The following is a 13,490-nucleotide window of genomic DNA, read 5'->3' as shown; positions in this document are numbered from 1 at the left end:
CTCGTGGTGGCATGAGAATTGGAGACTGACGACATTCTCATTTGGCAGAGGTATCCTGATCATTTGTATTGGCAAGGGGATCAACTGATGACGTCTGACCGAGTGTATGGCTATTGGAGCTTCGGTTCTTGGGTTGATCATCATCCTCCTTTTCACCAACTCTTGGTGGTCGCAACTTAAATAAATCAAGGTGGAGGGGGGAAAGACATGGGGGTAACAGAAAGGGAAAAGAGTGCATTCTTGTCTGCAGCTTCTTTCATTTGTCGATCATTGTAGACGCTTGAAGGATTCTACTATTGCTGTCAGTGTTGCCATGAACTTCTTTCTTGACATCCTTTAAAGGATTAGATAGAAAGATAGAAGATAACAAGGAGGTGGGAGGTACATAAGAAACCATCTAGGCAACCGATGTCATTGTAGGTAGAAGACCCACAATACACCAACAATCATTACAAAGAAGCGAATCGAACAAGGTCATAAAGACAAGCATCATCATGCAAACACCGAATTCCACCAGTCAACATAGTCAAAACGATGCTAAACATTGTTAATAGAGTTAGAAGGGGTGCTCCTAAGCTTGATTATATCTTCCAGTTTTGTCATGGATGACATGTGCCTCCTTCAGTGTGTCCAGCGTTGACTCCACCTTCGTGATTGTAGTGGTAGTGAGAGTGTCATAACCTCGCTTAGGCCTGATTCTTTGGTGGTGCTATGAATTCTTCGTCCAACATGAGCAGAAATGTTAGCGGGTGGTACAGTTTCCAATTGCTTCGACTTGACTCCTCATGATGAACTAGTAGCGCCATTCGTCAGATGACTTGGACAGGCATTAGGATACGTGGCACGGATAATCTAATTATTTTTGAATCCAAAGAGATACTTTGGAATCAAAAGTTAAGGGATGAATCCAAATCGGCATTTACTTGGAAAGAAAGGAGAGACACTGAGCACATTGTGAATAAAGCAAAGGGGAGATAGGTCCAAAAAGGTAAGTTAAAAGAAATTCAAGGAGCAATTTCACCAGCATATCAAAAGAAGGTGAGCTGGATGAAATTTGGAAAAATCATACATCAAGTATGATCAAAATTAAGAAGTGATCAGGAAAATAAATAAATAGACACGGATTGAGGATCTAGCATTTGCACAACAATAAGGTGTAGATGAGAAGGGATCAAGGAAGAAAAAGTAAGTTATCAAGAAAGACTTAGAAAACAAAATGGTCAAGTAGGAGGAATTTCAATGGAGGTGGTAAGGAATAAGCCGGAATAGATTCAAGGAATAAGCAGGAATAGATTTTATATCAATGAAACCTTAGAAAATGACCATTGCTAACTAGGCTTACGTCCTACAGTCGATACAGCTCTGATACCACTTGTGTCACACCCGGTTTTAAGAACAAAACCGAATGCATAACTATATGTATGCCAGGATCAAGTTTCATACATATAGAGACATTATAAGTGAATAATCAGTAACAGTCACATGAAAAAGAGAAACTAAAATAATTAAAAGACTATCAGAGTTATACAGCTTATCCTGGAAATGAATGCTTCAAACTTCATAGGCAATCGACTGGGGGTTGCGTACGCCTAGAACTCAGCAACATCTTCAAAAGACTTCACCACAACTTTCTCCTTCTGAGCAGCAGTAAGCAAGGGTGAGTACACTTATGGTTGGTACTCAGCAAGGCCACAAGAAATAACCAGAATGTGATTTATATCCATCTTTAAGTTTATTAATCATGTGAGGGTCCAAGCCGCTCTTGACCGTGAGCACGGCTGATATATTATTTTTACACTCTGCAGAGGTTGTACACTTTCACCACAATTCGCGTAAAAGTTCCGAAGAACTTTGAACCCAACCACGCAATGTGCTAGCTAGGCACAATACCACACTTCCGAGGTGTGATTGTATAGGGACGCTACGAGGCCTTTACAAAGATTCCCTAACATATGACAATCCGCTAAGCTTTCAAGTCAAAGTAGTCATAACACTGTCCTAATGAGGTGATACCTTGCCAAAGGACCATTAAACAATACCAATTGCCCCAAAAGGACCGAGGTATACCCCATCGATGCATCCCCTCTTGCCCTTTCAGTAAGACTGTCACAAGCTAGAGTCTCTAATTAATCAGCCAAGACCAGAGCCATGTAGTATTGTGGTTGTACGGTTTTCTTGGGTGGTTCTCTATGTTCCAATTAAATCATCATAATACTCTTGTAAATAAGCATAGACAGAAAGATGGTTAGGGTCACTTGCCTTTCTCCAATGAAAAGCTACTCTTACCGCTCTTCAGCTTTTGCTCACTTGGAACTCTTGATCTTCAATCTTCGAACGACGATCCTTCTACTCGGAGCAATCATCGAGCAAACATACAAAGCAAACAACAAGTACATCTAAGAACAATACACCAAACAAGATAAAAGCTTTAAAAGAACGCACTAAAGGATAGGGCTCGCTACTACGATTACGAGAGCGCAAGAAACGTGAAAAACGGAACTAAAACGGCGATTCTATAGACTAAACGATGCTTCAGGGATCTAGTCGCGATTAACTATAGAGTTAAGAGCTAGCAGAAAAGATTTGCAAGACACAGAAAACTGTGCTCACAGAGGATAACAAGGTCATAAAGCTATCGCACACGTTGCAAGGATCACGTGAGCGCGAGAATCGATGAAAACAGAGTTAAAACGTGAAAGATATGGCTAAAACAGTGCACCAGGGACTTGTTTGTGAGAGTTTTGAACTTCCAGGGGCTAGCATCAAAGAAACTAGGGGTCTAAACATAATTAAACCTAAACTTCAGGGGCTAGCTTGAAAAACTACAGGCTAAGGACGGCGGGTTCTATTTTGGAAAAGCTCAGGGTTTAAAACGTAAAAGAAAGAACCTAAACGTAATTTCTTTTGAACGTGGCTGGACTGCGGGTTTATTTTGTGAAAACGGAAGGACTCTTTTGCAAAGAGAACAGGCGAACCGGTATCTAGGGTTTAGGAGCGTCGGATCTGGTTCTAACGGCTGGGATCAAACCGGGGATCCGATCTAATCTAAACCGTTGCGCGCGGATCGGACGGCTGGGGTCGCTTGGGGCGAACGGAGCGGCGGCGTGGGCGCCGACGGCGAGCAGACCGCGGCGGGGGCTCGCCGGCGTTTCGCGATAATCTGGCTCGGTTCAACGCGGGTTTTGCACGAGGAGGTAGCGCGCGATGCCAGGAACGCGAATGCGGCCTCTACACATCGGATCGGCGGCGGTGAGGCGGCTCTGTGGCGAGCGGCGACGGAGCAGAGCCGGCGAGCGCGGGCACGCGCGCAGGAGCGAGAAGGGGAGGGGAAAGAGGGCCGGCGACGAGCTTTACCTAGACGTGAAGCTTCGGGGATGCGGGATTTGGACGGAACGCGATGGCACGGCAGTGGCGCAGAGCTTCAGCTCAATAATGGCGGCGGCTAGGGTTTGAGCGAGCGGAGGCGGCGCTGCAAGTCGATGGGGCCAAGGGAGGGTTCTTGGGCGCCTTTATATAGGGCGGAGCGGCGACCTTGGCGTGCGCGCCAAGGTGCGGCAGGCGGCGCGTGCGGTGCTAGGACTCGGTGGTCGAGCCTCGGTCGGACTCGAGCTCGAGACTGGCTCGGCTACGTGCAGGGGTGTGGGTCCAGACCGACGCGCGTGCGGGGAGGGAATGCAGATTTCCTAGGCGTGCGGGCCAAGCGGCGAGGGAGGGCCACGGGGCAGCGGCACGGCGCAGCGCGGCCCAGACGCAGAGACGGGGCGTTGGCCGGAGGTAGAAGGCGACCCTGACAGGTGGAGGAGAGCGCGAACGGGCTGCCGGAGGGAGCTGGGCCGTGCGCGAGGGGCGAGCTTGGGCTGCTACGCGGGACACGCGGGAGAGAAGGGAAAAAAAAGAAAAGCCGGGCCGGGCTAAGATTGCTGGGCTGAAAACGTTTTCCTTTTTCTTTTCTCAAAACCAAACAAACATATTCAATTTAAATTCAAACTCAAAGATTTGAATTCAAAATTGAACCACAAACAATAAAACAAATGCAAGACAGCATGGATGCACAACAACAAAACATTTTCGCTAAATTTTATAAAAAGGGAAAATTGGTCTCACAGCACTGAAAGACGACGACTTCCGTAAAATACCATTAAAATCGTTCGGCTCCGTGAAATACCACTGAAAGCTGCGAATGTTACCTCAAATTAGCATTCCGTCACGTTTTCTGTTAACTCATCGTCACGACGTCCTTCGTCCTCCTTCCCACGCCCAAAAGCCTTCTTCCTCCTTTCGCCAAAGCCTCGTCGTGAGCGCGGCCGCCTCTAGCTCCTCCCTTCTCCTCCCACAACATCTGCATCTATGCCGACCAGGACATGTACGCCAAGTTCGCGCTCACCTCTGCGCCCACCACGCCCGTCGCTCTCCATGCGCGTCGCGGCGGGGGGCAGTGCTAGCCCGTGCTTCCACGAACGCCTCCCGCCGCTGCGCGTCCAGCCCAGGAGGGTCACCGTCGACGTGCTCAAGTGCTCTGGATGTGCAGCTGCGCCAAGCGGATGCTCGACGACCAGCTCCTCGGCTTCGCGCTCGTACCGCTTGCCACCATCGCGGCCGGCAGCGGCGCGCGCCTTGACAGGGACTTCGAGCTCTCGTCCACCGACCTCCTCCACTCGCCCGCGGGGACCATACGGTTGTCCCTCGCTCTCCACTCTAGGGTCCCCGGCGACGCGTGCCCGCCGCCGGAGCTCGGCGCCGAGTCGTCAATCGCGTCGGAGGTGGTTATCCTCGAGCCCGCGCCACCCGTTGACTACTCGCTCCACCCGTGCAGTACCTGCCATTCTTGCACCTCGGGGAGACGCCGCGGCCGCCCTTCCCCTCTCCTCCCTCGCTTCCCTAGCCGCCCTTCCCCTGCTGCGGGGCCGCGGTGCCGCTCGGGGACGCTAACGTGGCGGCGTGGGGGGGAGCCCTCCCCTCCCCGCCGCCCCTCCACATCGTCGGTGCGGAGGACGCGGCGGCGCGCCGCGAGGGGACGCGGCGGCCAGCGGGGTCAGGGCGTAGGGCGACGGCGCGGAGCAGCAGGTGGGGCGGGCGAAGCAGCAGGCGGCGCGGCGCAGAGCATGGGGCGGCGGCGATGACGAGGCCCGTCCGCCGCCGTCGCATGGCGTCGCATGACGTTGAACTTGGGGGCGAGCCGGGCGTGGCATGGCGTGTGCCAGAGGAGAGGGACACGGCCATCGGGTGGGGCCAGAGTGCCAGACCAGACAGGAGTCGGAAGAGAATGCGACGGAGTTCACGGCGTTTCCTCTTGCCGTCACAGAATGCTAGATTCGGGTAATGTTTTAAGCTTTCGATGGTATTTTACGGGGATGAACGTTTTTAATGGTATTTTACTGAAGTCGACATCTTTCGATGCTACACAGCCAATTTTCCCTTATAAAAACAACCCATCATTATTTATTTTTACTAAATTCTCTGTGGAGAAAAATAAATGTTGAGAAATTTTTAAAATTATGGAAAAATTGTTATTTTATTTTTAATTTTAATCACATTTTGAAATCCAAAAATTTCAGGGTGTGACACCGCCCGGCCTCGGTCCGTGGCTAGTGACTAGGCGCGAGACCACACCGCTCGCCGGCACGCGTCGCGAAGAGGATACCGCCCGCATGCTCGGGATCACGGGGAATTCTATACGTCGCGCGCATTGCTAGAATTCAACCTATCGCAGAAGCATCATACCGCATGACGAGTGGGTCCAGGATCCCCGCATGGCTCAGAGTCCAATCCTTTTCCGCACGGCCCACGAGTAGGGCTGGAAACGAGCCGAGCCGAGCCGAGCTCGGCTCGGCTCGCCACGGCTCGGTCATCCAGCGAGGCGAGCCTGGCTCGGCTCGGTAATTTCACGAGCCTTTGAAAGAGGCTCGGCTCGGCTCGTTATCGGCTCGCGAGCCGGCTCGCGAGCCACAGCTAGTTATTGCATATTTGCATCACAGTTCACATATTCACAGATCACATATAAGAGTACAACCACATCAAGATTTTAATAGTACCACATAAAAATTTTAATAGTACCATATCAAGATTTTAATAGTACCATAGCCACAACAAGATAAAATCAAGAGAAAACATTTTAAATTACATAACAATTGACAAGTAGTCCATAGGTGGCTCAGCTCGCGAGCCAGAGCGAGCTGGCTCGGCTCGGCTCGGTATTTTAGCGAGCCGAAAAAAAAGGCTCGGCTCGGCTGTTCCAGGCTCGCGAGCCTCTCCGAGCCGAGCCGAGCCGCTCCGAGCCCGAGCCGGCTCGCGAGCCGCGAGCTTTTTTTCCAGCCCTACCCACGAGCATGTTCCAAGTTTCTACCGCTTTCTTCTTCTTTTTTATTTTATTTCATCATCATCCGCAGCACGCTAGTGCTTGCATTCTCCAAGATGGTCGTATTTTTAGATTTCTGTGCATAATAGTAAGCATTCGAGTTGAAAAAAATTCATAGCTCACAAAAAAATTATCCAAATCAACTTTTGTATCGAACCGTTAGTTTCCTAGAATAACCTTCAAAGTTATACCAAATTTAACTTATATTTGGATGATATTTGTTCTGAAACATTTTTATTTGTTGTAAAATATTTGTTTCAGAGCAACTTCTTCTTGTGAGCATTTTGTTTTGTTCTCAAAATGTTTTCTATATCTTTTAGAGAATAGTTTTTGCTGAACATTTTCATTTTGTTTCAGAACGATTGCTTGAATTTGTAACATTTGTTCTTCCTAGAGTTAGAATTGTTTCCGCTTTACCATCAAATTGTTTGAACTAAAGAAATATTTAAATATACTCATGTGTGATCTTATTTTAAAGATCTCATCATAATAATGATGTTTAATTTGCTAATCAGTTCATTTATTAGTAACATTTTCGTGTGAATAATTTCTCAGAACAATCTGAAATGCTTGTTCGAAACAAAATTTTTAAACATTCAGAACTTCCCAAAGTGTTTAACAATATTTATTGGGAACTTTTCGTGTAAATATTTTTTCAGCACACTCTGAGATGTTCCCAAACAAACCTAAAATATTTTAGAACACTTTGAAATGTTTCCAAACAAACATCAATATTTCAGACTAAAATGATTCCAGACAAATGGGTTTCAATGATTCAGAATATTTTATTGGGAACCATGGAAACAATTTTCTCAAAACACTCTGAAATATTTCCAAACATTCAGAACTTTCCAAAGTTTTTAACAACATTTATTGGGAACTTTTCGTGTAAACAGTTTTTTTAGCACACTCTAAGATGTTTTCCAAAACAAATCTAAATTGTTTTCAGAACACTCTGAAATATTTCCAAACAAATATAAATATTTCAGAACAAATGATTTCAAATAAAAGGGAATTCTTTCAATTTCCCAGAACATTATGAATTGTTTCCAAAACATTTATTGGTAATTTTTTCTTTTAGACAATTTTTTCAGAACATTCTTAAGTGTTTAACAACATTTAGAAAAGGATAAAAAAAACTTGGAGGTCTTTCTTGAGACATTCCGAATTGCTTTTTCCAAACAAATCATTTCAAAACATTCCAAACTGTTTATTATTGAGAACTTCTCAAGCAAACAATTTTTTAGAACACTTTGAAATATTCCCAACATTTTTTTGTAACTTTTTGTTTAGCAATTTTTTGGACCAATTTGAAATGTTTTTAAAACATTTGGAACATTTTTTAAAGTGTTCAACATTTAAAAACTCAAGCAAATGCCACTTCTAAAGAAAATGGCAAGTCTAACATCCAATTAGATTAATGAGCCAGGCCCCGGCTTCAGCTGCCACTCGCGCGTGTTGGCCCGCGTGCCGTGCGACCGCCCACCCATGCTTCTGCGATGCTATCACGTGAAGTCGCTTAAAGCGACAAATAGATGTGGGCGGATCACCTCCCCCCAACAGCAAAGCCCTCGGAGAGGGATATGAGAGGCGGCGGTCGGCGCCTCTGGCTCTCGGCGATGTACGGCGTTCTCGGCCATCGCGACGAGCCCGAACTCCGCCACCTCAAGCCGAGAACTTGCTCCTGTGAGTCATGAGTGGGGACCGTTGCGATAATGCGATGGGGGTGCGGGTGCCGGACGCTTGGTGTGACCCGTTGACCCCTGTGAAACTGGGACTCGCTCTGTGAGCGATGTGGCAACATGGAATGGAACCCGTTGTGATCGGACCCACTAATCAGGGCGCTCCAGTGGAGGAGAACAAAAAAAAAAAGAGGAAAAGATAGCCTGCGCTCGCGGGCCGGAATTATAGCTGGGCCAGTTTCAGGGTCCATTAGCGGGTCGAAATCGATTTTCGTTTCGAAATGCTCCGCAGCGGCCGGCAGCTATCGTGGGTATATTTCCAGGTCCACTTAATAATAATCCTGTAAATATATGGTGAGTTTTTGAATCTAAGCGTTTTTTCTCTCAAAAAACATATATCGTTTCTGCCAATTAAACAATTTTCGTCAAAAAATACCAAATTCTTGCGAACGGGCTCTCTGTGTGGTTTAGCCTTTTCACTATCTTTCAGTGAGATGAGATCTGAACATACGGTATAGCATTTCCATTTCATGAGCGTACTATAGTAGCTTTCTTTCATAAGAAGTGGAAAAACTGAGCTCACTTTGTGTGCTCGATTGATTATCAGCTTCCTGTGACATCTCCATCTTCTGCAGAACGCTCTCTGTTGGGATCTTAGTTTCTTAGATGCCCAAACAGGGAACATGAAGAGTATGAAAATGGCAATGAAAGTAAACACTTAATTCTCCAGTAATAACCAGAAAATTCAACCCTTTACACTGTGGAGAGATGGGGCTATTTATACCCCTAGCCCTCGGCCAGGTTTTCCTAAATTGCCCCCTTCCAACTCATTTACAACTCACTTACAGCCGGTTTCGGGGTAAAATTACAAGGTTAGAGGTGTACAAATCTGACCTTATCACGTATTCAGGTGTACAAACCCGACCTTCTCACGTATTCACATTTTACACGCACGCTTACACCCGACGAAGGTCTTCGTTTCCTTCGGGGTACTTCGGGGGTCACGGCCCTGAAGGTTCTGTCTTCGAGCGATCAGCCATCACCTTCGTTCCCGAAGGCGATCCCCTTGGTCCCGAAGGTCTTGGTCTTTAAGTGTGTGCTTCTGAGTGACTATTTGTCATATTCGGCCACCCGAAGGTGATATCCTTCATTTATCGTGGGTCTTGGTCTTTAAGCTTGTGTTTGTGAGTGACCATCTGTCACCTTCGGCCACCCGAAGTTGATATCCTTCATTCATCGCGGGTCTTGGTCTTTAAGCTTGTGTTTCTGAGTGACCATTCGTCACCTTCGGGACCCGAAGGTGAGCTCCCTGGCCTGGGCGATCTCGGGAGCGACCGTCACCCTTCGGGTATGCTCGCCTTCCTTCGTTGGAGCCCTGCAAATGAGTTAGGGAGCATTTTCGAGGGTGGGAGCCTATCCGAAGGTCCAATCCCCAACAGTAGCCCCTCGAAGGCGAGGTCTGAAGCCGACGGTCCGAACCCGCGTTAAAGAAGAAGATTGCCTGTAACCTTCGGGAAGCTCCCGAGGGAAAACGTCTCCTGAACCGTCGGCTGCAACGGTCGGTTTTGGTTGTGCACGTGTCAGACTCCGATTGTGTCGCTTGGGCGGCCGACTCCTCGATTTTACCGTTGGTACTGTTGCTTTCCCCCGCCTATATAAGCGGAGGGGGGGGGTAAACCTATGCCCTCTTGAGCTTTGCTTACCTTCGACGCTTTTTGCTATAAAGCGCTTCTTCCGAAGATTCCGCTTCGTGCGTGATCAAGCTGCTCTTTTTTCTCGGTGTAAGTAGAATAGCGGTTCATGGCTCGCACTAGCAAACAGCGAGGTTGATCGAAGGTTCATTTGAACCCTTTTTTCTAATTTGCCTTTCTTCGTTTTTATGTAGATATGGCATTTATTAAGAGGGCGGTTCTTCGCGCAGACTCTGATTCCGTTGAACACCCCGAAGGATCCGAGGCTTCGCGTCCGACAGTCCAACAAGAACAGGCCATTGGAAGTCTGGCGGGGGTTTCAACGTGTGTTTCCGACCTAATGGGTCCTGAGAAGCGTAAGACCTTGCTCTTCGAGCCATCTGTCGTCTCTCAGAGTACGATCAATTTCTATGTTTCGAAAGGATATTTTCCCGAGGGTGTGTGTCGCCCTCCTGGACCGGAGGTTTTCCCGATGCCTCAGACTGGAGAGGTGGTTGTTTTTAAGGATTTTTTTACCGATGGATCCTGTAGTTCCGAAGCTACTGGAGCCATTCAACGTGAAGCTTCACCATTTCACCCCGAACGGGATAACAATGTTGTCAAAATTTTTGTGGGTTGCGAGGACGTTTGGGGGTGGGGTGTCCGTTGATGCCTTTTGTAGGCTATTTCAGTTGCACTGTCAGCCACGGAAGGTTTTTGTGGATGATGATGAAGAAGAGAGTGAGGTGCAGAATGGGTGTTGCACCTTCGTCCCTCACAAGTCCAACAAGAAGAAAGGCTTGACGAAGGTTGTGCTTGCCGCAGCCCAGAGAAACAAATGGGAGGGGAACTGGCTGGGGTATTGGTTTTATGCCAAAATCGGTTTTCCGGATCCCGAGGGTTCGAGTGAGGAGAAGTATCTGTTAGCTTCGGATATCGAAGCATTCGATCACACTTATCAACCTGCGTACAACAAGCGTGCACCGGGCTTTAAGCCATGTGTGGAAGCCTTCATGACAGCTTGCCAGGTTTGCGGCGGTAGAGATGTGGTGGAAGCGTTTTTGGCCGCGAGGATTTGGCCTTTGTCCGCTGGTTGGGCTTCTCGAGGGTTTGAGCGAAAGCATTTTGCTGGGATGGAGTATGACTTGACCTCTCCAGTTTTTGGGCTTCGGAGGCCCGAGGGTTCGAGCGATGAGGTGATTGTTGCCGAGTTGGAGCGGGAGGCCTCGGAAATCTTGGGGCCTTGGAGCAGGAAGGAATATCATTCCTTGGTCGAGAATTGCAAGAGAAACCTTCATTTGAACAGATGTTTGGCAGAGATGGGCATGGAGTACGGCCTTCGGCAGGTACCTGCGGGTGCGGTTCTGAGGATGATGCCTCCGGGCAATGTTGGCTCCGAGGTGGCGTCGAATAAGTCCAAGGGCAAGGCTAAAAAAGAGAAGGTGGGGACTTCTGGCGAAGGTGGCGGGGGGTGGTGGTCGGGGTCGCGGAAGGGGGAGGAAACCTTCGAGCTCGAAAGCTTCAGTTGCGAGGGCCGAGAGCGCTAAGTGGAAGGCGCGAGACGAGGAGGTTTCTTCGGGAGATAGTGGTACGCCCTCCTTTATGGAAGAGCTCATGGGGACGGTGGGCGGGGAGATTGTAGTTCCCGAAGGGAGGCTTTTTAGATCCCGTTATAATCTTAGTGATGAGTACGGGACCATGCTTTTTGGTTCCGTCCGTCGGGTTGAGGTGGCGAGGGCACTGATTAACCTTTATTGTCCCCCCGAAGGTATAACAAAATGCCGGAGGATCCAGAGTCTCGTTAAGACTGGCGCCAAGCCTTCGGACCTTCCGAAGCCAGCTGAGCCGAGACCCACGGGGCCTGTGGCCGGTGCTCCGAAGGCTCCGGCGCCGGTGTCGGCGGTCGCCATTCCTACCCCTTCGGCTGGCATCGAGGAGGGGGAGGTTTGGTTGGTGAGACACTGCTCTCTCTTAGGGGCGGGGATATCCCGGGTGTGTCCTCGGCTCCACCTGCGGACAAAGAGCTGGAGATGCTGGAGGGGTTGAACTTCGATGAACCCGGTAAGCTTCGTTACTTTGTTTTGCGTGGGAGCTTGGTTTGTTTGAGACCTGAGGGCCCCCTTTTTGTTGTCTTTGCAGTTGTGTCTGCGTCGATGCAACAGCTTTTGGCCGTGATGCACGGGCCTGGCACGACCGGTATTCTCCCTCCTGAAAAGGGTAAGGCGGGGCCTGACTGTGTTTAGCTTTTGTTCAATTTTTGGTGTCTCCGAAGGTGATTTTGTGTTTGATTCAGAGTTTAATGCAGCCGTGGCAGAAACATCCACCTCCGATGCTGCCTTCATCATTGCTGACTTGAGCAAGAAGCTTGCCCAGTCCAGCCGTATTTTGATGCAGAAAGCCAAGGCGGATGCGGACCTTCGGGTCAAGAGCGCCACTGAGAGATTGAGTCTGGCGGACAAACTGCGGCGAGCTGAGGCGGAGGTTCTCGCTCTGAAGGATGAAAACAAGCAAATGAAGGCCAAGTGTTCGAAGCTAGAGGCAACTGCCTCGGACAATGAAAAGGTTCTAGAGAGCCTTCGGAAGACTGTGGAGAGGGACGTGAACGAGAAGGCTGCCCTTAAGGGAAAGATCATCGAAATGGAGAAGGTTCACGCTAAAGTGGGTGAGCTCGAGCAAGTCTTCGCTGAGGTCGCTTCGCGAACCGAGGTAGTGTACCAAGAGTACAAGAAGGCTATTGCTGCTCTCGGAGCAGAGCCTCTGCCCTTGCCTGAGCCAGCCGAGGGTTCTCAGGTTATCCTTCAGCTTCTGAATTGGTTGCTATCGGAGTTTGAGGGGCTCGGGGAGGTGATGAGCGTTGCGAACGATAATGCGGCGTCCGTCTCCTTCGAGGGGCTTGTAGGGAACCTTCTCCGCACCGGCGCCGTCGACCTCTCTAAGCTCGAAGGGGGCTTTCAGTATGCCCCCTACGAGGGTTTGTCCCCTACAAGATACAGGATGTCAAGATTGCATACTTCGAGCGTTTCTGGGAACCTTCGGGCAAGGTCGCTCTTCGGACCCTCGCGGCTGCTGCGACAGGGGTAAGCTTTTCTTTCGGTTGGCTCTGCGTTTTTTCGTTTTTTGCTTTCTTGTGGTAAAACTTTGTTATTTGTGCAGGAATTAAATCTTGATCAACCTTCTGGGGTCGGTGGTATGCCCGAGGCCAGCAGGTCTCCTTCGGGATGCGACGCGGACGGATCGCCGAGGGCTCAGGTGTAAAGATTGGCTTGTAGGGATTTGTTTTGGGGGCTTTAGAATTTGTTTGTAAATATTCCCTTGCTGCAGGACGTGAACTACGCTAAGGTATCGATAAGCTGGGAGGCTTTCAGCCTTGCTCGTCCCGGATGTAGCGTTGCAGAATACTTATGCTGGTCCGGTCGTGATTCATTGTAACTTCTTTTTCTCTTTCGTCCGAATGTGACCTTCGCGATTGCCTTTCACGGGGCTTCTTATTGCGCATCCTTCGGGCTTCCTCTTTGTGTGCATCCTTTGTGATGCCTTTGTGCGGGCATCCTTCGAGATGACTTTTTGAATGCATCCTTCGAGGTGCTGTACGTGTGTGTATACTTCAGGTTGTTTTGATGTGTGCATTCGTCGAGGTGCTTTGTTATGCGCATCCTCCGAGTTGCTATGTTTTGTGCATCCTCCGAGTTGCCTTGTTGTGTGCATCATTCGTGGTGCTCTATTTTGTGCATCCTTCGAGGTGCCTTGTTGTGGGATGTGCGAGTGGTCTTAAGAAAAATGTCT

At 49.0% G+C, this 13,490-nt stretch overlaps 1 protein-coding gene across 1 annotated transcript; it reads left to right on the top strand.

The window, feature by feature from the left end:
* Window positions 1-4,520: 4,520 nt before the first annotated feature.
* Window positions 4,521-12,788, top strand: LOC120695344. Its single transcript, XM_039978619.1, has 2 exons — window positions 4,521-4,812; window positions 11,980-12,788. Exons 1-2 carry the CDS (start codon window positions 4,521-4,523, stop codon window positions 12,786-12,788), a joined length of 1,101 nt encoding a protein of 366 aa, XP_039834553.1.
* The last annotated feature ends 702 nt before the right edge of the window (window positions 12,789-13,490 follow it).

The sequence above is a fragment of the Panicum virgatum genome, chromosome 2K, assembly GCF_016808335.1.
Source record: "Panicum virgatum strain AP13 chromosome 2K, P.virgatum_v5, whole genome shotgun sequence".
In the NCBI taxonomy this organism is placed as follows: Eukaryota; Viridiplantae; Streptophyta; class Magnoliopsida; order Poales; family Poaceae; genus Panicum; species Panicum virgatum.
The sequence above is the reverse complement of the archived record's forward strand: the minus strand, read 5'-3'. Positions and strand labels throughout refer to the sequence as shown.

What these genes read in the sequence shown, in the direction of transcription:
- LOC120695344 (XM_039978619.1), top strand. Translation starts at nt 4,521, where the DNA reads ATGTGCAGCTGCGCCAAGCGGATGCTCGACGACCAGCTCCTCGGCTTC. An exon ending in CTACTCGCTCCACCCGTGCA is followed by an intron (nt 4,813 to 11,979) that starts GTACCTGCCATT and finishes GTGTCTCCGAAG; the next exon opens with GTGATTTTGTGTTTGATTCA.